This window comes from Aphelocoma coerulescens, chromosome 27, assembly GCF_041296385.1.
Source record: "Aphelocoma coerulescens isolate FSJ_1873_10779 chromosome 27, UR_Acoe_1.0, whole genome shotgun sequence".
Classification (NCBI taxonomy): Eukaryota; Metazoa; Chordata; class Aves; order Passeriformes; family Corvidae; genus Aphelocoma; species Aphelocoma coerulescens.
In genome coordinates this window covers 2,847,343-2,871,431 of record NC_091040.1, presented here as the reverse complement: position 1 = coordinate 2,871,431, position 24,089 = coordinate 2,847,343, and the positions used below count along the sequence as shown (strand labels likewise).

Genomic DNA, 24,089 nt, shown 5'->3' with positions numbered 1-24,089 from the left:
TGGATCACGCCAGGTGCCGGAAAGAGGAAGAAAGTCCCATGTGAGCCATAGTGTTGCTGCTGGGATGTGAGAAAAGATGTGAAATCAAGGAGAGGAAAATGATGATTCTGGAATTTGGCTCTGGCTGTCAGGGGTGTCGAAAAGCCCCGTGTGGCAACGCCTCCTGGCCGGGCTATAAAGGGCCCCGAGGCAGGGGAGCGAGCACTCGCTGCTGCTGCTGCTGCTGCTGCGCTGCCGAGCCGCCTCTCTCTCCACCTCCAGCGTCCAGCATGAGCACCACTGTCAGGCAATACTCCTCCTCCACCTCCCTCAAGGGATTCGGGAGCCTGGGGGGAGGCTCCAGCAGGCTTTCCTCCGTGCGTGTTGGGGGAGGAGGGTACAGGGCCCCCAGCGTCCACGGGGGCTCCAGCAGCTACTCGGTCTCTTCCCGCGTGGTCTCGGGGCTCGGCAGTGGCTTTGGGGGCAGCTACTGCAGCAGCGCAGGAGGGGCCCTCGGCGGGGGCTTTGGGGGCAGCTATGGGGCCGGCTTTGGGGCCGGCTTTGGAGGAGGCTTTGGAGGCGGCGATGGCATCCTGCCGGAGGGGGAGAAGGAGACGATGCAGAACCTCAACGACCGCCTGGCCGCCTACCTGGACAAGGTGCGAGCCCTGGAGGAGGCCAACACCGACCTGGAGGTCAAGATCAGGGAGTGGTACAAGAAGCAGGGACCTGGTCCTGACCGTGACTACAGCCCCTACTACAGGACTATCGAGGAGCTCAGGAACAAGGTAGGATGCTGGGATTAACACAGTGGGACGTTGTGTGTCAGAGAGGAAGCAGAAACAATGACTGTTACCTCTGTAATTAGTCAGCACTAATTATGTCGTAAAAAGTGTCCCAGTGGCATGTGTGGAGTGCCCAGCTGGAAATGAGAGATGTCTCAATGTCAGCTTTTGGTTACATCCTCGTAACTGGGACAAGTGGCAGCTTTCCACTGGGAGGAACAGATATAAGAGGACGTAACACAAAAATGAAGAATACAGACAAGTCTGCACTGATCATGTGTGTTCCCGGGAGTTTAAAATGAAGGTTCGGGGAAACTTGCAGCTGTGGGCAAACTGTGAAACGCTGATGATGTCAGGTTTGGAAACATTCAGGCGAAGAATTTGCAAACTTGTTTCAGCTCCTCCTACTAAGGAGATTTAGATGATAAAAAGATGGAACTGTCCAATAACAGGTTTTTTGCCTCTTTCAGCACTTGCTGCCCCAGGGCTGGAATTGGTGTAAAGGCCCCAGCCTAGGTAGCTTGGGGGGATTCCTCTCCATTTGATTTGAGTCCCAGCGTACCATTTTGGAGGAAATGCTCAAGTTTACATCGTTCTCTGTTACTTCCCGTGTATGACTTGCCCCCAGCAATTCCAGAAGCCATGTACACCTGGAGCTGCAGGAGTGCTGGCCAAGGATGCAGGGAGTCCGATTTTTCCCCCTGTCCTCAACAGAGTTCTCCTGAACTCTGACTTGAATCTCCTCCCAGTGTGGGTTATTTGCTCCTGCTTTGGTAATATGAAAATCAGAATCTGTAGGCACCTGCTCGCTGCCTTTTGCTCCATTTCTGCTGCCAACAAATTAAATCCATCTGAGAACAAGGTGTGCCAAGCACAGACACCTCACTGGTCCCTCTGACCTTATCACAATCAGCACCTGCCCTGAAGGATAGGGACAAAGGCCACCATCAGATCTCACACATCTTATGTGGCCTCACTCTCCTTTTGAAGCATTTACTGATGGATTTTTGGAAAAGGAGGTTGGAGTAACTGGTCGCTTCCTGCAGTCAGTCTCAGCTGCATCTCACTTGTCCTGATTCCAGACACACTTCTGCTAAGGAAATGCCAAACTTCCCCAAAACTGTTGTTCCTGTGCCAACACTCAGCCAGGAGGAATTCCTGACACTTTATCTTTCACTGCCCAGGTATTGGTGGCCACAGTCGACAATTCCAACCTCTTGCTGCAGATTGACAATGCCAGGCTGACAGCAGATGACTTCAGGACCAAGTAAGCCACACTTCCAGGGAAAAACAGAGTAAAGTGTGCAGAAAAGTTTGATGAAATCAGGAGAAAATCCCATCCAAACCCTAGAAAGGCAATGTGGAAGCAAAGCATTCAAAATGAGGGTGCAATTTCCAAAGCAGATGGTTATCTCAGGCTTACAGGCACCCAGGAATTGCTTTGCTTCCATCCAAACCCACTATTTTATTGCTATTGCTTGTTCATCTCTGGCACAGCCTCTCCTGTGCAGAAACCTTGCCCTGTGCCTCTCTGTGCACCTAATGTGTGTGTGCAGAGCCCAGGGCCAGTACCAAGGCCTGGTGGTGTCAGGAGCAGGGTGATGTTATGGACTCAGGTCAACACTTTTTTATCAGTTTTCCTCCACTTTCCTCAGCATTCCCCATAGGAAAGTGGTCACTGGGGCCATGTAGTACTGCCACAATGCCAGCAGCAGTGTGGAGGGAGCAAACAGCAAACCCGGGTGCTGTGTGCCCAGCTGGCAGGAGCTCGTGCAGCTTTGCTGACTGTGTGTGTGTCCCCAGGTTTGAGTCGGAGCAGGCTCTGCGCATGAGCGTGGAGGCCGATATCAACGGGCTGCGCCGCGTCCTGGATGAGCTGACCCTGTCCAGAGCTGACCTGGAGATGCAGATCGAGAATCTGAAGGAGGAGCTGGCTTATCTGAAGAAGAACCACGAGGAGGTGAGCACAGAGTCGGGCTCTAAAAAGGCCACTCTGGGCCCTTAAACTTGAGTTCCAGTCCAGCCTTTAAGGCTACACTGAGTTCTGAACTGCTGGGCAGGAGGTGAGAAGTGCTGGTGAGGCAGCAGAGGGGATACACTCTGGACAGCAGCACATCCTCCCTAGAGCCTGCAGAATTCCCACTCACCACTTGCCATGTCAGTAATACCCACTGTGGCTGTTAGAGGTTTATTAACAACCCTCGCAGCTTCTGGCTGGGAAGGTTTGTTCCCTGAGAAATGAACCAGCTACAGGCTCTGCTTTATCCTCTGGAGAATTAACTCCAGTGGGGATTTCTCAAGAATTTGAATTATTTTATTTGTGGTCATGGAGCAAAGACCCCAGTTTATTCCCTGTTGATCAGGCCCCAAATGCTCCCTTTCCTGAAGTGTTCCTCAAAGGGAACAATTTATATGCTGGTTCTTGGATTGCATGAAGATGTGTTTCTCTTTTTGTGCCAGGAAATGACTGCCCTGCGCGGGCAGGTGGGTGGGGAGATCAGTGTGGAGATGGACGCTGCTCCTGGCATCGACCTCACCAAGATCCTGGCAGAGATGCGGGAGCAGTACGAGAGCCTGGCGGAGAAGAACCGCAGGGATGCCGAGCAGTGGTTCTTCAGCAAGGTGAGGAGCTGGCGGCGAGCAGCGGGCGCAGGGCAGGGGCTGTGCCCGCTGCTGGGGCTCTGAGGGCACGGCTTTGCCTCGCTGCAGACGGAAGAGCTGAACCGGGAGGTGGCCATCAACACGGAGCAGCTGCAGAGCGGCAAGACGGAGATCACGGAGCTGCGGCGCACGATCCAGAGCCTGGAGATCGACCTGCAGTCCCAGCTCAGCACGGTACGAGGGCTCGGCTGCCGGCGGGGCGGGGGGCGCAGGGCTGTGCCCAGCCCGGCTGCCCCCTGAGCCCGCCCCCGTCCCCGTCCCACAGAAAGCGGCCCTGGAGGGCACCCTGGCCGACACCGAAGCGCGCTATGGCACCCAGCTGGCCCAGCTGCAGATGCTGATCACCAGCGTGGAGGAGCAGCTGGCCGAGCTGCGCTGCGACATGGAGCGCCAGAACCACGAGTACAGGGTCCTGCTGGACGTCAAGTGCCGCCTGGAGCAGGAGATCGCCACGTACCGCCGGCTCCTGGAGGGCGAGGACGCCCAGTGCGTGAGGGGCTTTGCTGGGTGGGTGGGTGGGAGGAGATGGGTCATAGCAAAGAAATCAGAAAATGGACCACTGGCATCCCCTAGAGGGTTCTCTCAGCCCATTCCCTGACCCATTGAATGCAACAGGGTCTCCCTTTCCAGTCCCATCAGTCCACAACAGCCCAGTGGTTACAATGGCCCTGCAGCACCGCTGGGTTCCACCTCCAGTCCTCCCATGTCTGTGGGCAGGGAGCAGGTGCCGCTTGTTGCAGCTGGGATGGGTGCTGCACTGGTGTCTGAATCCCTGTGTCACACATCCATTTGTACCAGTTTCTTCCTTCAGTTGTGACACTGGCAGTTTCCAGAAGCATTTTAGTCATGTATTGGTACAAGAAATAAAGGCAGGGTTTAAACAATGATTTTGTCTAGGAGATTACTCACTCTTTTCCTGATTGTCACCACCTTTTCTCTGTTCTCCTCCCATAGCATGTCTTCCCACTACATCTCGCAGCCTGTGAAAGAAGGTAAGAACAGGTCTTGGCTGAAGCTCTGATCATACACAGCTCTCATACCCTCACCCACCTTCTTAGCTCAGACTCCTTTTACTTTTCTACTAAAGTTACTATTTTGTTATATTTCCTAAAAGTGAATTGATATAAGCCATTTTTACGATATACCAAAACACGTGTCAGAAATTATCTGAGCAGACTGAATCTGTACAATTTAGCAGGGGGAATGTGGTGCTATATTGGGTTTCTGAGGTGGTGGTTGCAGTAATAAATCTTCAAGACAAAGATCTTTAGCACACTTCCTCCTTGCTGTCATGGAAATAATGGTTCCTTCTTTCCCCATTGCAGGACCAGTAACCACCCGCCAGATCCGCACGATCTTCGAGGAAGTCCAGGATGGGAAGGTGATCTCCTCCCGGGAGCAGATCACACAGGCTGCCCACTGAGGCACTGCCTGTTCTGCTGCAAACCTCACCCAGCACAGCAAAGCAGATCCCAGCTGACGTGCTCCTGCTGTAGGGATCATAAAAAGCACCTTCTCCCACTATCACTCCCTGCCGTGCCCTCTCTCACCCTTCTGTCAGCTCTGTGCTGCACACAGAAATCAAATAAAGCTTGTCTCTGCAGTCCTGCAAACCAAGGTCTGGTCTCGATGCTCTCAGGCTGTCCCACTCCTGCAGCTGTGGGACAAAGCTTCTTCCTCAAAGGAGCAACATTCTCCATCCTTGGTACCCTGATGGTGGGGCCTGCACACCCAAACCTCTGTAACTCCTGAGACCTGGCAGCTTCAGGGGAGAGAGTGTGGGGGGGAGTCTAGAAAGGAACTGATCCCACAGATGGCGGGAGGTGAAACCTGTGAGAATCCCTGTGTTTCACAGGTCAGACAAAGTGCTGCTCTCCTGCTGCAATGCCCAGTGACAGCAGCACTGAAGCTTTAACCCAGCGAGGCCAAGCAAGTCAACAAAGCCCAAGTGATGCAGACAGGACCCTGCAAATGCCACCCCCAGCTCTGCCCCAGAAGCTGCCCCCCACTCTGGATCCCAAGCTTTGGGGTGAAATGGTCTGAAGCTGCAGGCAGGGCAGGGATCCACTGGCTGCTGTCCCTCCAGACAGGCAAAATCAGCTCAATTTTGTTCCTGCTTCCAAAGGCACCACCGAAGGGTGAGGAAAACAGTGATGGGAAGAGGAGGGTATGGTCTGTGCAAGCAAAAGGATTAAAATTCTTCTGGGAGCTCTTGTGGCACTCCCCGGCTGCCGGTGGCTGCTCCTGACACAGCAGTTCCCACTGCCGTCAGCTGGCCCTGAGTTCCTGGAAAGCCAGTTCAGACACATTCTTGGCTGCATTCTGACACATTTATTACTTCATAAATCCAACTTCTAAATCAATGAGGTGAATCAGAGCAACGCAACTAAGTGAGAGTGAGAGCAGAGCTGGCCACACAGCTTTATGACCCTTCTCCAGAAAATCTCTCTGGAATTCAGGAGAAGATAAGAGAGAATTGTTTATTTTCCCCCAAACGTTGGAATGATGCCTGTGGTGCATCATCTGCCCTGCAGCCAGGTTGGCAGGGCTCCACGCTTTCGAGGCCCCCCGTGCCCCTGCCCTGCAGCTCTGCCCAGCGCCATGGGCTGTGTCCCCCCTGCCCCCTCAGAGCAGACCCCTGTGACCCTCGTGGGGCATTGGCTGCCCCGAGCACCCCCAGCATCCACCGACCGGAGGAGACACGGTTCGGGTTTGAGGTTTAATGCTAACAATCAGTGAGCTCATCAGTGGGGTCGGGAAAAAGGCCGCTGCACGTTCTCATGGAGCATCATGGATGATCCACGGGGCAGTAGCGGCACAATTCCCAACCTGAGGCACTCCCAGCCCCAGCACCTCCGCCGTCCTGCAGACTGTGCCCCCTCTGCTCCCACAGCCTTGAGGAGGGAGCCCAGAGCAATTCGGGGACTCTCCCTGGGGGAATTCATGTCCCAGGGCTGGATAAAGGCAGGGTTGAAACACTCAAGCTCAGATGCCTGAGAAGGGTCGGGACAGACACAGCTTGCACGGCCACACCCCTTTCCAGGTCACCTTTTAGGGACCCCGCTGTCCCCATGGGTGGTGCAGGAGGCACCAACACCTCTTGCAGCTCCTCCGAGGCCCCTGCCATGGCTGTGCCCCTCTGGCTGTTGCCCTTGCAACACCCAGAGCAGGGATTCACCCTTGCTGTATATTTTCCTCCTGTAAAAGTCTGGGCACACCTGTGTTCCTATAGAAACAACAAATAACACTTTGCTAATGAAATCCCCTGTTTTAATTACTCCTGTTACTGCACAGTGTGAGAGAGGTGTGGAAAATAGATGTCAATTTTCTCCTGCCTCGAGCATTAATAATTAGCCCTGACCTTAGGAAACCCGCTGAGGAGGGAGCTGCAGGGGTGGCTCACACTGACAGGCAGTGGCAGCTTGAGGCAGGTCTCAGAAGGTGGGAATTTAGTCCAGAAACATGGTTTGATTGCTCAGGCAACACTGAGTTCCTCTGACAGAAAAGACCACTTTAGAAAAAGACATTAACGTGTGGTTTTCAGCTCATTTTAGGGAACTTTTCTATGATTCCAGGGCAAACTTTATAAACGTAAAAAAAGAGGCATAAATAAAAGTGGTTTTATCCAGGTAGTATCTGTGTCTGCTGATATGCCATTTTGGAGCCAGAACTTCACCTCCATTTTCCCCCGAAGTAAGACTGAATTGTACGTTTAAACACCATTGTGCTACCATGAAGCTACTGTTATGCCGTAGAACTGGAATTCCGATTTTGAAATATATTAAAAATGGGCTCACAGTGTGCACGTGCTCAAGAACAGAGGCAGGATCTGGTTAAATACTCAGCCTTTTACTTCAAAGAGTGTGATAGAAACAACATGCAGTCCTTGTGGTTGTGTTCAATGGGAGGTCATGGAAATAACATTCTTGAGTGGTTAATGTCGTTTTAAGTCTTAATTAACACTGATGGTTTTAATTGCTGCCCTGTGGCATTACCAAAGTATCACAGATATTTTGGGCAATGTGTATTTTTATGCACAGCAGTTCAGTGGCAAACAAAAGATGAAAGAAAAGGCAATTCCCCACACAGGAAGAACCGTGAATCACCTGTGTGACACATACAGTGCTGGGTGACCTGTGACAGTGTGACACCCCGCACCACTGAGGGGCTTTGCTCAGAGCAAGGCTGAGCGTTTGGACTCACACAGGGGCTCTGTACTGGTTTTCACTCTGACATTCCCCTTTCCCCACATCACCATTGCAATCAGAGAGGACAAACCACAGCATTGCCCGGGCAAAGGTGAGGAAATGAAGATGGGGACGAAGCACATTCCTGGGAGTTACACGTCCTTGCCGCCCCCGCGCTGCTGCACCTTTTCCATCCGCACCTGGGGAGGGTGAGCAGCGAGTGGGCGTCCCCTGGCCCCGTGCCCGGCGCTCACACGACATGAACATGCTGACTCCAAGAGACAGAAAAGGCCAGAGCCTACACAGAGGAGACTCTGATCCTCCAGATCTCCAAGTTGCATGGACTTGTCTCCATTCACCAGTGGCAAATAGGAAGATAGGGAACTGCTTCTCCATAGCAGCCAACTCCTGATATTCCAAGGACACATCCCACTCCTGTACCATCTCCAGCTTTCTGCAGATGGAGGGGAGGAAGTTGTTCCCTATGAGCTCCTCAGCAATGTACCTTTGTTCTTCCTTCCATACCCTCTTTCCCCTCCTTTGGCAAATGATCTAAGGAAGAACTTGGCTGTTGGGAAGGGGCTGTTGGGGCCTGTCTGCGGAGACAGCCCAACAATCCACTGTGTGCACACATGAGCAATCCCTTCCCCTCCACACCCCGCATGGTGAGCCAGGGACACTTGGATTGGTGGGTTCTGCCTGTGGGTCAGCACAGAGAGGTGACAGCAGGGCCTGACCACACCACTGCGCTCCGTTCTGGAGCCTTTTCGCTCACCAGAGAAAATTGCTGTCTCTCGTGAAGCTCCATTTATGTAGGAGCCATAAACTCCAAACTCACAGTGAAGCTGTCCTGCCTGGTCACAGCAGACAGAATTGTCCATCACAGAAAACATTGCTGGCACTGGCTGCTGAGCTGTGCTACTGTCAGCTTTGTGCTCCTGTTCACAGGGCTTACACACCAGGAGCTTTTTCCTTATGTCCTTCATGTACTTTATGCTATCCCACATTTTTCCTGGACATCTCATAATTTCTAGCTAGCAGCCATACCTTGTCCTTTTAGGGTGGTTCGCTAGTGTTCGTTCACAAAGAACACAAACCATCCTATTGCCTTTCCACAGTCCCCCACTCTTGGGTGGTCTCTGAAGTGAAGACTCCAGTAAGCCCTGGAGCATGAATTCCCTTTTCATTGCTTTTTCACTACTGATCATCCCTCTCCCTGCAGATAAAAGAGCGGACTTGTATTTCCAGGATTGGGAGCCAAGTTCCTTCCAGCACCATTGTACTCACGGGGCTGTGGAGGTGCATTCAGGGACTCACACTGTGGCTGCTGTCCCTGCAGGTGTGTGTGTGCAGCCCGAGCAGGGACAGGAATCTGTAGCTGGGACAAAAAGCCACAGTAAAAGAGATGCTGAGCTACTCTCTCAAATGCTGCCTGCACTGCTCTGTTACAAAGCTCACAGTGCAGAGGGAATTAAATCATAGCCCTGAGCAAGGAGCCTCCTCCTTTTAATGACACCTGACAATTTACTTAGAAACGGAAGAAGCATAAAGACGCCCTTTGTAAGAGAAAAAGCTTCTAGTGGAATATGACAAAAAGCATGAATAGAACAAAGGCAAAAATGACGATTCTGGAAGTTGGCTCAGGTTTTATGAGTGATGAAAATCGCCGGGAATGCAACAAAAAAAAACCCCGTGTGGCAACGCCTCCTGGCCGGGCTATAAAGGGCCCCGAGGCAGGGGAGCGAGCACTCGCTGCTGCTGCTGCTGCTGCTGCGCTGCCGAGCCGCCTCTCTCTCCGCCTCCAGCGTCCAGCATGAGCACCACTGTCAGGCAATACTCCTCCTCCACCTCCCTCAAGGGATTCGGGAGCCTGGGGGGAGGCTCCAGCAGGCTTTCCTCCGTGCGTGTTGGGGGAGGAGGGTACAGGGCCCCCAGCGTCCACGGGGGCTCCAGCAGCTACTCGGTCTCTTCCCGCGTGGTCTCGGGGCTCGGCAGTGGCTTTGGGGGCAGCTACTGCAGCAGCGCAGGAGGGGCCCTCGGCGGGGGCTTTGGGGGCAGCTATGGGGCCGGCTTTGGGGCCGGCTTTGGGGCCGGCTTTGGAGGAGGCTTTGGAGGCGGCGATGGCATCCTGCCGGCGGGGGAGAAGGAGACGATGCAGAACCTCAACGACCGCCTGGCCGCCTACCTGGACAAGGTGCGAGCCCTGGAGGAGGCCAACACCGACCTGGAGGTCAAGATCAGGGAGTGGTACAAGAAGCAGGGACCTGGTCCTGACCGTGACTACAGCCCCTACTACAGGACTATCGAGGAGCTCAGGAACAAGGTAGGATGCTGGGATTAACGTGACATCTTCATCAAAGTCGCTTGTAAAGAGATGACCTTGTTCCTAACAGCTGGAGGGAAGAGGATTATCAAATGGCAGGTAATTAGTCTGAAATGAAAACCAGAGCTTTGGAATAACAGTCACTATGAGCAGCAGATCACTAGGCACCAGGACGGTGCTTCTATTGACTGTTCCAGTGTAGGGAGAAAGGTGGGGCAGGAAAGGAGTCAGACACTGATTCAGGTTACCTGATGCTACTTGCTGCCACACTGTCACCTCCTGCCCCACTTGTGCCCCATAGTTGCTCCCTGCTAGGCTCCTGATGGAGCTCTCAGCAGGCAGGGACTTGTTGTCTCTTGGCCCTATTCACTGCTGAGTGATATGCAGATGGAGATGAATAGTCATTCTCACAAATATCCTACAAATCAGATTTTTTTCCCCTCCCTTAGACGAGGCTAAAGGTAGAAGTTAAAATAGAAAGAAACTGTCCTATGGGATGGTTGTTCTTTGGGAGTTACAGACACAAGCCCAGTCCAGGGTTGGAACACACATGGCTGTGGTAGGTGCTGAAATCAGGTGTGTGCCCTGCTCTAAAATGCAGCAGATGAAATCATGGCCAAGGTAATTTCTTTATTCTTAGCAGCTCCCTGGATGACTTTAGACCTTTGTCTAAAAGTCCTTTGGCCAAAACACCAGAATCTGCCTGCCCCACCCTGCCCTGCCATCCCTCAACCCTCATCACTCATCCCAAGTGAGCTCAGGTTCACTGAGGGAATGAGGTGTGGGTGGTTGGGCAATGACATACCTGGTCTGTGAGAGTAAATTCCTGGGAAATGGGGCAGGGTCAGCCCCTGGGGGAACTCACATTCCTAAAATTTCTTTGGCTTCACCCTGGGGGAAAGGGCTTGCCTTGATGCAGGAAGCTCCTCTGCAGATTCCAGCACATCGGGGTGTGCTCTGATGGAGCACAGAAACATCTGGAGGCAGGAACTGTCTCTGGATTTGAGTGATGAATTTCTGGGTCTCACAGAAACCGTCTGCTCCTGCTCCAGGGGGAGGCAGACCCTTCCCTCCCTCTCCACCACAGCTAGGAAATGACCACATCAATATTCCTGGATTATTCTTTGGATATCCCTGAAGCAGGAGAACTCAGAGCTTTTCATTAGCTTGTGGCTACAGAAATTCCTGCTCACTAAATGGCCAATCATTTTCATAATCCCAGAGCAAATACTTGCACCTCAGGTGTAATTATGAAAGCCAAATGATGCAGGCATAAGGCACTCCTTCCTTCCTCAACCCTTTTTTCCTTCTTAGCTGGGCTGCTCCCATTCCCAAAGCCTGGAGTGCTGCCAGGCTCAGCATGGTGTGAGCACCTGGAGATGCCACCTGGGCAGGGCCATGTGCCCAGGGCAGTGTTCCCAGAGGACCGAATCTGTGACCCCATCTCTGTCTTTGCAGAGCCCATGTGGAAATCCAGCCCCATGGGCAGGAGGCGCAGCGCTGCTCCAGCCCTTCTCTGGATGGGATCACTTAGAGTGTTTGAAACAACTTTTTAACTCTTTCACTTATCCCCCATCAGATTCTTTCTGCAACTGTTGAAAATGCCAACATCGTCCTGCAGATCGACAATGCCAGGCTGGCAGCAGATGACTTCCGAACCAAGTGAGTCCAACACCTCCGAGAGCTTTTGTGAAAAAGGGAGAAAAGCCTGGCTGTTCAAGGCTTTTTTTTCCTGCACCTGGGGTTGCTCCCCTGGAGTGGGATATTTGGACACAGCACTGATATTTCTGCACTGTGAGAGCTGTGCACACACATTGAATTAAAGATTCTTGGGAGAAATACACTGAGCTGGGGAGGGAAAAGACAGGAAAAATGCTGTATCAGGTGGGTGTATGCAACTGTGTGTGTGTCCCCAGGTTTGAGTCGGAGCAGGCTCTGCGCATGAGCGTGGAGGCCGATATCAACGGCCTGCGCCGCGTCCTGGATGAGCTGACCCTGTCCAGAGCTGACCTGGAAATGCAGATTGAGAATCTGAAGGAGGAACTGGCTTATCTGAAGAAGAACCACGAGGAGGTGAGCACGGAGTCAGGCTCAAATTGGGACCTACAAATGTTCCTTGTGCACCAGGGAAAGGGTCAGACCAAACGCACAGGAGTTTCTCCAATTAGGGCCATCAGGAGACACTCAAGCAGGAAGGGGGAGAGAAATAATCCTTCAGACCTCCAGGAGATCTGTGGGGCTTCTGTGCTGATTGCAAATAAGAAATTTCTCATGATGGGAAGATGCCAGGTCACTCTGACATGTGTTGTGTCTCTTTTTGTGCCAGGAAATGACTGCCCTGCGCGGGCAGGTGGGTGGGGAGATCAGTGTGGAGATGGACGCTGCTCCTGGCATCGACCTCACCAAGATCCTGGCAGAGATGCGGGAGCAGTACGAGAGCCTGGCGGAGAAGAACCGCAGGGATGCCGAGCAGTGGTTCTTCAGCAAGGTGAGGAGCTGGCGGCGAGCAGCGGGCGCAGGGCAGGGGCTGTGCCCGCTGCTGGGGCTCTGAGGGCACGGCTTTGCCTCGCTGCAGACGGAAGAGCTGAACCGGGAGGTGGCCATCAACACGGAGCAGCTGCAGAGCGGCAAGACGGAGATCACGGAGCTGCGGCGCACGATCCAGAGCCTGGAGATCGACCTGCAGTCCCAGCTCAGCACGGTACGAGGGCTCGGCTGCCGGCGGGGCGGGGGGCGCAGGGCTGTGCCCAGCCCGGCTGCCCCCTGAGCCCGCCCCCGTCCCCGTCCCACAGAAAGCGGCCCTGGAGGGCACCCTGGCCGACACCGAAGCGCGCTACGGCACCCAGCTGGCCCAGCTGCAGATGCTGATCACCAGCGTGGAGGAGCAGCTGGCCGAGCTGCGCTGCGACATGGAGCGCCAGAACCACGAGTACAGGGTCCTGCTGGACGTCAAGTGCCGCCTGGAGCAGGAGATCGCCACGTACCGCCGGCTCCTGGAGGGCGAGGACGCCCAGTGCGTGAGGGGCTTTGCTGGGTGGGTGGGTGGGAGGAGATGGGTCATAGCAAAGAAATGCCTGGGGCTTCAGTCCATTCACAGCTTTCAGGGCAGGTTTCTCTGTTCACACCAGCCATGGATGCCCAGTGCTCTGTCTCTGGTTTCTGGCTGTAGTGGGATGCTGCACTGGGTCCCCTTCCCTGCTGGAAAGGGCCATGGTTACTCTGTCCCTCAGGAGAGGCCAAGTGGAGCAACACTTTTCCCTCCATGAGCCTTCTCTGTTTTTCTCCTGCCTGAACACAGAGCCTGGCCAACAGCAACTACCAATGTTTGTCCCTAACATCTCTTTGGTTTTGTGCTTCTCTCGTAGCATCTCCTCCCAGTACTCCTCCACCACGTCCTCACACTCTGGCAGAGATGGTAAGAACCCTCCTTTCCTCTCAGCCTGGTTTTTTCCCCTTCCCAGTCAAAGTAGGGTTGTTTTAAACAGCATTTTCCATTCCCTTGTGGAATTTCCACCAGCTCCTGAAGAATGTGCAATACCTGATAATGTGTTATGAAATTTCCCTCCTTCCTGCCATGAATAATTGTCTCCCTTTTCTTTGCAGTCATGACATCATCCCGCCAGGTGCGCACGATCGTTGAGGAGGTGCAGGACGGGAAGGTGGTCTCCTCTCGGGAGCAGGTTGCACTCACCACTCGCTAGGACAGCCCCTGGCCCAGGAGAGCAGCAAACTGAGCTAAGCAGTGCCTGAGGCTGTGCGTGGTCAGGCTGTGTCCCAGAATGCTCCCTTCACCTGCTCTTGCTGCCTGTGTTGCCCTCATTCCATGCAGGTGTCTCTGGACATACTGAATAAAGCTTTTTCTCCTTGCTCGTGCAACTGCAGACTTGTCTGTCACTGACACGTGATCCCTCAAAGCCTCAGGGTTTTGTGTTCATGCCAGGGAAAGTCCTAAGAAACCACAAGAAGCCAGTGAGAGGAGGGGAATGGAGGGACATGAGTTCCCCCTGGAGGGACAGGGGTTCTGCCAGGGACAAACATAATTGGAAACAGCTTTTTCTAATGAACTCCGTGCTTGTAAGTACATGGGACTGGCTAAGACATAAACTGTGTGATACAAAATGAAGGCAATTATGGAAAGATAAGGTTTGAGGTCAATGTGCCATGGGACTGATAATTAAAATACAGCTCAGTTCTCTAACTCATGGGATCACAAAAAGTCACTTTCTCCTGTAAGCTGAACTTAGATGGCTTCACCAAGACTGCTGCTGTCAGGTGTTCTCTCTGAGACATGAGCCCAGCGTCCGCCTGGTTGGCAAACCCCATCCCTACAGGCCTGCTGTCTCCTTTGACTGCCTTTAAATCACACTATCAGGTATGAAAACTTTTTACAGGGCTATTCATGCCGCCTCAGGGCTGCACTGGAGAGGAACTAAAGTAACCATTGCTTAATCCGCACAGGATGAGTAGCAATAATTTCTATCGCTGTCGTGTGTAGCAGATCACTGCTGAAACCCTTCCTGAAACCTGTGAGGTAGAAACAACGCTGCCTGAGGCTGAGCTGCCGCTCAGGATTAGTGACACAGCTGGGCAGCAGCAGGTTCTGGCTGTGCCTGTGCCCTGCTGGAGAGCGACAGAGGGACGGCCAGAGAGGAAATAGTTTTAAATCCAAAACCCGATGGAATCACTTCGATCCAGCTTCATGCTTTCTAGTCTGTGGTAGCTGGGAGCCCTGTCCATGGGTTTATGTTCATCCCACACCTGAAGGATACAGATTTGGGGCTCAGACCAAAAGGAAAGGGAACAGTTTGCATTAAATCAGCTTCCCTTATAACAAAAGACAAGAGGCTCCTGCAGCTGAGGCTCAGCTCGATCATAGTTTGGGTGATTCATTCATTCTCCCTCAGTCTCCCCAAAGCATTATGGTCCCATTGAGCACTTCCCAGGGTGCTCCCTGGCCCCAGCAGGTTTGGAAAGCGCTGATGATGTCACACTGGGCATGACAGGACAGGCAAAGGAGAGGAAAGGAGATCGAAGAAGTGGGGAACCTGCCAGGTCTTTCCAGAGAAGGGAGTGTGAGATACTATCGTTCTGTATCATCATTCAGCAATTACAGAAAAGGGCAGGAAATGAGACACAGCAGAGTGCAGAGTTCATGGACTGTGTTGTGCTTCTCCCTTTGCTGGAATGACAGACCTTCCTTGGAGAAATAGGAAGTTTTCCAGGGCAAGTGAACCAGAGCTATCTCAAAAATGAAAACCAGATCCAGCAAAAATATACCTGAGCCTCAAGCTATCAGACTCTCTGGCAGCAGGCAAGGCTGAAGGTTGGAAATCCTGAGCAAACTGCTCATGTGCTCATTTTTTGGTTTGTTTATTTTTTTGGCATCACCAGAAGAGAGTTGTTGTATTTTAGTTGTAAATGGCAGCTTTTTAAGTCTTGAACCATCTGCAGAATGCAGACGTGTATGAATACAGAAAAGCTTTCTGCAAACAACAAATATAACTGATTAAGTATAAGTAGGATACTAAAAGAAGACATCAGTCCAAGAGTAATTGGCTCTTCTGGCAGCACAGAGACATGGCCCCTTCTGCAGCCAAAAGGGAACAGGGGAGAGATTGATCCAGCAGAGCACTTAGTCATCTCTGGTATCTGTCACCCCATGCTGAGATATTTACATCTGTCAGCAGGAGCAGCCTGAGATGAAATCCTGAGGAGAGCTGGGAGAACAGCTGGGAGAGCTGATGGAAGAGCCTGGTTTGTAATCAATGGATTCAGTTCCCCTGGGAGGATCGTATCGGGGATATTCATCAACGTATATTTGCATCAATGAAAAAGGCTTTAATTCCACATACAGCTCAGTGTAACCCTGTTATCGCAGGCAAGAGCAAAGTCCAAGCTCAGCACAAGTGATCCCTGTGAGACTTTACAGTGCTCTAAAAAAGGAAAATACCACAGAACTATTAGGTAACCTAGTGCTTGTTATTTACTCTTTGCTATGCACATTTGTGTCTGTGAAACATGGACAAATTGTCTCTCCAAGAGATGGACAAACACTGGTTTTGGAGAGCATTTTTCAGATTTGCTGCAAGCTGCAAGCACAGGAAGAAAAGCCTCGTTAGGATTCAGCTGGGAGTTACAGAGGCAAGTCCTCAGTGAATGATGGTGAAACTTTAATGGAAAACAAAATGCAAAATGGAAACTGTGAATGTCCTTGGAAGGTATTTCTTGACTGAGACAGAGAGAGAAATCTATGGGATGTGCCTGTGTCAAGAGTAATATAAAATAGCAAGAACACTGACAATGAATAATACTGAAATAAGTATTATCTTTCCAATCTTTAAAGCCTCATGTGCTTCTCAGACAGTTGTTTTTACAATGCCCTCGAGGAGGAGGATTGTTATTATTGTTTCCATCCTACAAAGCATGAAATTGAGGCTTGGAGGAGCTGAACGATTTGCCTGGAGTGACTTGCAAAGCTGGGATCAGACCCTGGAGCACCTGGTGTCACTAGTGAAATGGAGATCAGTGTCAGTACAGCCAATAGCAGGCCGACAGAACGTGGCGTGACAGGTACATCACCAGCCAGATAAGCAAATACTTTGTAAATACTTTGTAAATACTTTGTAAATACTTTGTAAATAGTTTGTAAATTGAGAACACCAGGATTTTCCATAGGTGTAACATGGAAATTCAGCTGACAGTGAGCAGAGAGGAGCTCGGGCTGCCTCGGGATGAGCCTCTCCCTGCCCAGGCTGGCGGGTGCTGTCAGTGCCTGGCTCCAGCTCCTCTCCTGGCCCTCCCTGTGTCTGGGCACCAGCAGGGACTTGGGGTTTGGTGCCTTGTCTGAGTCATCGAGTCCCCAGGGAAGTCCTCTTGGATGTGAAAACAGCTGGTGGTTCAGGGAGTATTTGTAATAACGTGAAATGCTGGATCTCCTTCTTGGGGGCACATTATACTTCATCTGCATTAGCCTAAGAAACAGTCTTAAGCCTTAAAAAATATCCTGAGACTCCCAAAGGATTTCCCTCCAGGGAAATCTAATCTTCCTCATTTCCATTGCCCTGTTGAGTCTGATAATTCTGCTGTAGAGGACTCTTGGGAATAACTCCAGCACATCCATCCTCTGCCACCACCCCACTCTCCATCACACAGCCCAGGATGCTGACAGAAACCTGAAGTATAATCCCTTCCTTTCTATTTTTTACAAAGCTCATTATGTGGGAGCAACACCTTCGCCTGGGGGAGGTTCTTCTGCTCATTTGTTACTTGAAGTAGTAGTTTTTCCTGGTCAGACCTGCGCTGCTGTTCCTGAAATGCCCGCGGGAGATCCTCGTGTGCCGTCATTCCTCTGCTCCCTCCCCTGTCATTCCTCTGCTCCTCTTCCTCCCTTGGGGCACAGCGTTGCCTTTGAGGGGCTCCCAAGTCAGCCAAGGACAGCGCATCAGAGCATCGCCCCTGGCTGCCTGCAAGGATGTGGGGAGTAAATTTCCATCTGTAGACTCCAGCCAGGAAGTCAACCAAAGTTAATTCTGGAAAGAGCCTTCCATTAGGCATGGAGATCCCATCATCAGCAGATCTCCTCATCACAAAGTGAAAATCACTTTAATAAAATGACACCTGTGACTTCTGGCAGGGCTTGAGGTCTGTTCTCATGTAAAAGCAAGAGCTGGTTTAAAAAAAATTTGAATTTTGGAAAGGAAAAGAGCTGCCATGAAGAACACACAATTCCAGAAAAATCATGAGTGAAATCACTGTTCTCCTTTACAAAAGTTGTAGAAATTCTAATCACCTTTGGTAAGGTCTGCAGTTCCAAAAGTAAGAAAGAATCATGGACATCTCTGCTTACTTTGCAGTAATTGGAGAAAAACCCTCTATGCGTTGTGGGTTTTTTCCTCATTGAAAAAATCACACAGTCACAGGATGGTTTGGGTTGGGAGGAACCATAAAGACCATCTCATTCTACCCCCCTGCCATGGGCAGGGACACCTCCAACTAGGCCACATTGCTCCAAGCCCCGTCCAACCTGGCCTTCAAAAATGAAGGACCACATAAATCTCGATTAAATGAAATTAAATGTTTTTTCAGCAGTAATTTTATAATTCTTTGATGGAAAAAATAATGATTGTGGCCAGGCTGCAGGTGGGCTCCAGGCAGCCCTGCCTGACCCTGATCCCTGGCTCCGGGCAGGGCCTGGCCACCACTGCGGCACCTGAGCACCCTGGCACCAGCTTCGCTTCCTGATGATGGCTCTAACAAAGGATGGGCACCCACAGAACCACCCCACAGTTCAGGAGTGCTGGATTTGCAGTGTCAAGATAAAATCAAGCTTAATGAACTTGCCCAAATGGCAGAAGCAATATTTGTGAGCCAGGCTGCACCTGACACATTCTTTATGACATGTGTCCAGGTGACCTGGATGCCAAACCCACAGCTGAACCACACGTGGGTGAGAGCTAGCCAATATTAGCATGGCTATATTAATGTTATTAATAAAATGAAAGATTTAGATGACAAAATATTTTAATTATTTTCATTCTTCCTCAATTCAGCATTCCAGTACTAAATTATAAGTTTAATAAACTTTTTAAAAGATCTTTTCTTTTGTCCTTTCTAAATTTAACACCTAGATTATATTTGGGGAGTTTTCATGGTGCTGGTTGGAACTGGATCAGACCTCTGTAGGGTCACGCATCTCCTGAAATTCTCAACATTACTGTTTCAGAAACCTTATGAAATATCCCGTGTGGCAGTGAATATTCAGTGAACTGCATGTTCGGTGCCCAGGAAATACCCTTTGGTATTTTGGATAAATACTTGACTATTTTGTCTACCCTTGAAAGCAGCAAAACAACCCAGACCTCTGCAAAGGGATGTTTTGATGGATATAGAATAAAGAGAAGGGACAAACCAGCCTTGGTACATTCCAGTGCAATATTCCTCTGTGCTCTCCCAGAGCATTTGAGGTCTAATGACCCAGACCAGGGGCTCACTCCACCGATGGCCATGTGGAACGGAACAGACCCTTGCCACATGGCCCAGAGTGGTCTCCTGGCCCTGGTCCCAGAGACTGAGTGAGGGGACACCCTTGCTTCTGGTCACAAAGGGGTCGAACAGGCTCCATCAGATAGGATGCCTTTCCCACACCTTTCACTTTCCGTGTAGACTCGCCCACGCCAGGGATGGATAATTGCTGTGGTGTTTCATTCCCCGGGCACTCTTGGGTATCGTCGGGTTTTTGTGTCACTGTTGTTGAGTTGTCATCACAAGTCAGACCTGATGATTCAGGAAGTAACATTTTTGATGTAGTTTTGAAACACGCTTCTGTTAACCAAAGCATCTTTCTGTTGTGGGATTTCTGGAGACAAACGCCTTTGGGGAATTATTTCCGGCTGAAAAAAAAAAATCACCTCCTAGCCAGGTCACAAGGAGGAAGAATAAACAACCCTTCTCCAGTGGCACAATCCACAGGGACTGGTATAAATAGAGGACCAGGGGACAGAGGGATCACAGTTGGATCCTGCAGCGACCTGAGCACTTGCCTTGTGCTCTGTCGGCTCTGCACCCACACCATGAGCTGTGCTGTCAGGCAGGTTGTCACCACCTGCGCCCAGGGCAGGGGCAGTGCGGGCAGCAACGCGGCTGGCACTGGCAGGAGGGTCTCCTCTGCCTCCTCGGGGAGACACGCTGCCTATGACTTGGGTGCTGTGGTTGGCAGCTTCTCCGGTGGCAGTGTGAGCGAGGGATTACTCGGGAAGCAGCTGAGCACCGGCAGTGCGGCTGGTGGGAGCTTCGGAGCCACCCAGAGGGCTTGTTCTGCCCTGGGATTCAGTGGTGGAGGCATCTGCACTCGAGGCAGTGGTGGCTTCCCCAGGGCTGGCGCTGGCTGCGGGGATGGGATCCTGTTCGCTAACAATGAGAAGGCGACGATGCAGAACCTCAACGACCGCTTGGCCTCGTACCTGGACAAGGTGCGGCTCCTGGAGGGGGACAATGCTGACCTGGAGTGCAAGATCAGGGAGTGGTACGCCAAGGTAGGGCCCAGCTGTGAGCCACGGGACTACAGCTGCTACCACAAGGAAATTGAAGACCTTCAGAATCAGGTAAATACTTGTTTGTCAAGAAAATCCTAATATTTCTTTGGGCTTTGCTTTCACATGTGCACAGAGCCCTGTTGAAGGGCAGAGGCAGTGGCTCTGGAGGGGCAGACGAAGCCAGGGTTTATATGAAATGATGGTCTGTGGGAGGGGGACTGTATTTACTCAACACTGATGCTTCAGCAAGGCTGGATCCACCCACCTGGCATATGGGTTTCTCTGCTGTGATGCCACATAACTGATTAATAACCCCAATATATGGAATGGTTATAAAACACCCCAGGTAGGTGTTTCCTCCATGGTCTTCTGGAGCCAGAGGAAGCTGCAAGCCCACGTATTCTCCTTACATTTTCTTTTCCAGATCCTGTGTGCAGCCATGGAGACTAACAAAATCCTTCTGAACATTGATAACAACAGGATGACTGCTGATGACTTCAGGGTGAAGTGAGTACAGTCCCCTGCTGGCCCATGGAAGGGCAGGTGAGGGGTGGTGATGGGGAAATCCCAACCCTTTGCCTGTCACACTGCAGAGTAAAACGCAGATCTCTGATACCACTGGCAACGTTCATAGCACTGCATGTCTGAAGCGAAAGAACTTGATCCTAAATTTTTTCCCCCAAGTGAAGGCCTTGCCCTGCTTTGCTGACATGCTGACCTTTCTTTGCTGCCTGTGGTTTAAGGTACGAGACCGAGTGTGGTCTCCGGCAGAACGTGGATGCTGACATTTGCAACCTCCGGCCCGTCCTGGACCAGCTGGCCAGCTGCAAGACCGACCTGCAGCTGCAGTGTGAGGCTCTGACGGAGGAGATGTGCTGCCTAAAGACCAACCACGAGGAGGTCAGCTCTCTTAGGGAATTAAGAAGGAGAAGGAAAGTCCCCCCCAAGGGTGGATGGATATTACTGATATGGTCACATATTCCCTGCAGGAAATGAGCTGTCTGAGGAAACAGGCGACTGGGGATGTGAGTGTGGAGGTCAATGCCTGCCCTGGCCCAGACCTGAGGAAGATCCTGGAGGATCTGAGGTGCCAGTACGAGACCCTGATGGAGCGCAACCGCAAAGAGACGGAGCAGTGGTACGCCTGCAAGGTACCACGTCCACACAGAGTGGGACCCAGCCCTGGCCATCGGGGGAAAGAGAAAAATGAGGGATGAGTCACAGATGTGCACAGATCTAACTGTACTGCCCAATTTCTGTGTCCTGTCTGTGGCAGAGGGGCCACCACATGGTGTCACAGGGTCAGAATGGAATAAAAAGGGTGTCAGCCTTGGACACGCTCAGGGCACTGCGGGGTGTGGGGAGGTCCTGGCCACCACGAGATGCACTGGGGAGGTGAGGAAAGGGCTGTTCTTTTCTGACCTTGCAGGTAGAGGAGGTGAATCTAGAGGTTGTCACAAGCAGCCAGGAGATCGAGTCAAGCAACAAGCAGGTCACTGAGCTGAGACGTCAGCTGCAGGCCCTGGAGATCAACGTACAAGCCCAGCTCACCATGGTAGGGGATGCCACGACGATTCACAGCTCCAGCTCTCACGACCAAGGTTGTACCCACAGCAAACCCAGGTACCTGTGTGTTCGTTCTATTCTCAGAAAGAAAACCTGGAATCCTCTTTGACGGAGACCGAATGTCGCTACAACAAATACCTGGCTGAGCTGCAGAACCAGATCTCCTGCGTGGAGCAACGGCTGGCTGAGATCCGAGCAGAAATGGAGTGCCAGAACCAGGAATACAAGACCCTCCTGGACGTCAAGTGTCGCTTGGAGCAGGAGATCCAGACGTACCACTGCCTGCTGGAGGGTGGCCAGCACGACATCATGTATGCAAACAGAGCCGGGCACCCCAAAATCTCTGTGCTTTGCCTTGCAGGGATATGAAAATTCGTGGTCCTGGTAGTAAAAGCAACACTGTGGTGAGGAACCAGTGCTGACCTGTTACCAGGCAGGGCCAATTAGCAAACCATGAGGCATCTGAGGATTTGGCTCTAATAAATGTCCAGGGAGCACACCAAAGACCATTCTTGGGCCAGGGAAGGGGCAGGGAGAGTCCCCAAAGCTGTCCCAGTGCCTGTCACAGTCCAGCAGCTCTTTAAAGGCAACTTCACCAGGCGCTGGGCAAGGTCTCCTACAAACAGTCATGTAACTGAGTTTTATTGGCTTGCCAGGTGAGACAGGATTAGGGACTAGCAGCTAAATTAACTGAAACAATAAATCATCTAAACATTTTCAGTTTCACACAACAATTTTAATTAAAGTTTTGGAAAATTTAATTTGTATGCAAAGCAGCTGGCTCTGCCTCCCATTGACTGAGGTTTTGAAACAGCCAGGCTGTTAATCCCAGACATGGCTGCACACACATAAAACTGGCCCGAGCACCCACCTACTCCTGTTTTGTTGGAAAAGGAGGCTTTGGAATGGTGGTGCCCTGACGTGGGCTCCCCTGGACTTTCCAGTCCTAAATTAATTACATGAAAAGTCAGTTTTTATTCCAAAATGCCTATTGCAAGGTTTGGGGTGGCACTGTTAGTGCTTGCCCGGGGTAATCCTGAGAGTCAGGTGGAAAAGCATCAGATGCCAAAAGCCAGGTGGGAGGGGGTGGATGGTGGCTGCAGCTGACCTTCGGGGCTGGGAGGGGGAACAGCAGCTGTGACTGAAGAGACAGAGCTAAAGCCAGTGAGCAGGGCAGGGGGAGATCTTCAGGGTGGGAGTGCCGGGGGCCTGGGTGTCCAGAGCTGTCTCTTTCCTCAGAGGGTCGGCGGGAAGAGGAGTCGGTGCCACATCAACCGGGAGAAGCGCGGGGCTGAAAGCCAACCTGTGCCAGCCCTGCCTGCCCTGAGCCCTGCGCGGGCCAGGGTCTGCCAGGTGAGGGGGCCTCCGGGGAAGTGGGACTATGAGCTGCCTCTTTAGTGCTGGGTACCTGGGAACAGGAGCATGAGAGGTCTCCAAGCTTTTCTGGGTGATGAAGAGTGGCTGGACAGGCTTTTCCCTGGAGAGTGGCTGGGCTGGAGCCAGACACTCAGGATCACTGTGACTGTTGGTGGTAGGGCACTTGGATTAACTGGGCTGTGCTGGGAAGCAGTGGCAAGGGATGGTGGGAAGCAGTGCAGGGGATACAGCTATGGGATATTTATTTAGACACCTCGGCGCAGAAATTATGTTTGACCCTGGGGGGTGCCCAGCAGTAAATGTGTGTTTAAATAAGACTTTCAGCACAACATGGGAATGAGGAACTGGCAGGGGAATCAGTCAGTCACAAGTCTTTCAACAAGGAAAAAATTTAGCAAAGCTGGGGAGGGGAAGAGAAAGGTCAGTACAAAAGCAAAGGGGTGTAAGAGAAAGGCACAGGATGCAGACCTCCCTGAAAAAGTGATTCTTCCCACTCTCCTTCAGGTCACTGCAGACCAGAGAGTCCCCGCCAGCCCCACTGCACATCCCCTGAGGAGCTCTCTGAAGAATAAGTCATTTGGAAAAACAAGGCAAAAATAACCTGGGAGTTCTCAGTTGTGCTCCAGCAGCAGTCAGAGGGACTCTGCAGGATGGCACCTCCCGGCCACCCCGCTCTGATGCCACCACTGCCCCTCGCTCAGGCTCCCCTGGGTTGTGGCAGTTCTCTAACAGCGACCAAGGCTTGTCTCCAATAAAACTTTACTCCTGCTGACACAGCCTTGAACCTGAGAAATAATTTCTACAAGTAATCAATATACAAGTATTTTTTGAAAAAGTTACAAATCCACCTTCAATCTCCATCCACACAGATATCACTACAGGAAAAAAGGAAAAAAAAACCATGTTCCCATCAGTGCTCCATCTGAACTCAGAGGCTGAGGATGGGGATGGAGGGTGGAGGAAAAGGACCAGACAATGTTGTGCAAAGGGATATTTGCTACCAGAGGAGGAAGCATGAGCCAAGATATGAAGCAGAAGGTGGTGAGGAAAGAAACATCCAGGGAGGCTGGGCAGAGGGCAGGGAGGGAGTCTCAGGGCTGTCTGACTGACAGTCTGCTACAGAGAGAGACCTCAGAAAGAAATGAGAGTCTTCACTAAAGCAGGCATGTGATAATATAAT

At 51.7% G+C, this 24,089-nt stretch overlaps 3 protein-coding genes across 3 annotated transcripts; all 3 read left to right on the top strand.

The window, feature by feature from the left end:
• The first annotated feature begins 263 nt into the window (after positions 1 to 263).
• Positions 264 to 4,980, top strand: LOC138099193 (keratin, type I cytoskeletal 14-like). Its single transcript, XM_068996298.1, has 8 exons — positions 264 to 767; positions 1,949 to 2,031; positions 2,568 to 2,724; positions 3,225 to 3,386; positions 3,474 to 3,599; positions 3,691 to 3,911; positions 4,380 to 4,417; positions 4,751 to 4,980. The coding sequence occupies exons 1-8, from the start codon at positions 270 to 272 to the stop codon at positions 4,846 to 4,848; spliced, it is 1,383 nt and encodes a 460-aa protein (XP_068852399.1). The 5' UTR covers positions 264 to 269; the 3' UTR covers positions 4,849 to 4,980.
• A 4,398-nt stretch (positions 4,981 to 9,378) lies between these two features.
• Positions 9,379 to 13,800, top strand: LOC138099192 (keratin, type I cytoskeletal 14). Its single transcript, XM_068996297.1, has 8 exons — positions 9,379 to 9,935; positions 11,515 to 11,597; positions 11,852 to 12,008; positions 12,262 to 12,423; positions 12,511 to 12,636; positions 12,728 to 12,948; positions 13,301 to 13,350; positions 13,539 to 13,800. The coding sequence occupies exons 1-8, from the start codon at positions 9,426 to 9,428 to the stop codon at positions 13,634 to 13,636; spliced, it is 1,407 nt and encodes a 468-aa protein (XP_068852398.1). The 5' UTR covers positions 9,379 to 9,425; the 3' UTR covers positions 13,637 to 13,800.
• A 5,704-nt stretch (positions 13,801 to 19,504) lies between these two features.
• LOC138099197 (keratin, type I cytoskeletal 19-like) lies at positions 19,505 to 22,859 on the top strand. The gene is made up of 7 exons (XM_068996303.1): positions 19,505 to 20,035; positions 20,391 to 20,473; positions 20,710 to 20,866; positions 20,956 to 21,117; positions 21,396 to 21,521; positions 21,617 to 21,843; positions 22,772 to 22,859. Exons 1-7 carry the CDS (start codon positions 19,505 to 19,507, stop codon positions 22,857 to 22,859), a joined length of 1,374 nt encoding a protein of 457 aa, XP_068852404.1.
• Positions 22,860 to 24,089: the final 1,230 nt, after the last annotated feature.

Coding starts and splice junctions, on each gene's coding strand:
- LOC138099193 (XM_068996298.1), top strand. CDS start 270: ATGAGCACCACTGTCAGGCAATACTCCTCCTCCACCTCCCTCAAGGGA. Junction 3,387..3,473: donor AGCAGTGGTTCTTCAGCAAG/GTGAGGAGCTGG, acceptor GCCTCGCTGCAG/ACGGAAGAGCTGAACCGGGA. Junction 3,912..4,379: donor CTGGAGGGCGAGGACGCCCA/GTGCGTGAGGGG, acceptor CTCCTCCCATAG/CATGTCTTCCCACTACATCT.
- LOC138099192 (XM_068996297.1), top strand. CDS start 9,426: ATGAGCACCACTGTCAGGCAATACTCCTCCTCCACCTCCCTCAAGGGA. Junction 9,936..11,514: donor TCGAGGAGCTCAGGAACAAG/GTAGGATGCTGG, acceptor ATCCCCCATCAG/ATTCTTTCTGCAACTGTTGA. Junction 12,009..12,261: donor TGAAGAAGAACCACGAGGAG/GTGAGCACGGAG, acceptor TTTTTGTGCCAG/GAAATGACTGCCCTGCGCGG.
- LOC138099197 (XM_068996303.1), top strand. CDS start 19,505: ATGAGCTGTGCTGTCAGGCAGGTTGTCACCACCTGCGCCCAGGGCAGG. Junction 20,474..20,709: donor GCTGATGACTTCAGGGTGAA/GTGAGTACAGTC, acceptor CTGTGGTTTAAG/GTACGAGACCGAGTGTGGTC. Junction 21,118..21,395: donor AGCAGTGGTACGCCTGCAAG/GTACCACGTCCA, acceptor CTGACCTTGCAG/GTAGAGGAGGTGAATCTAGA.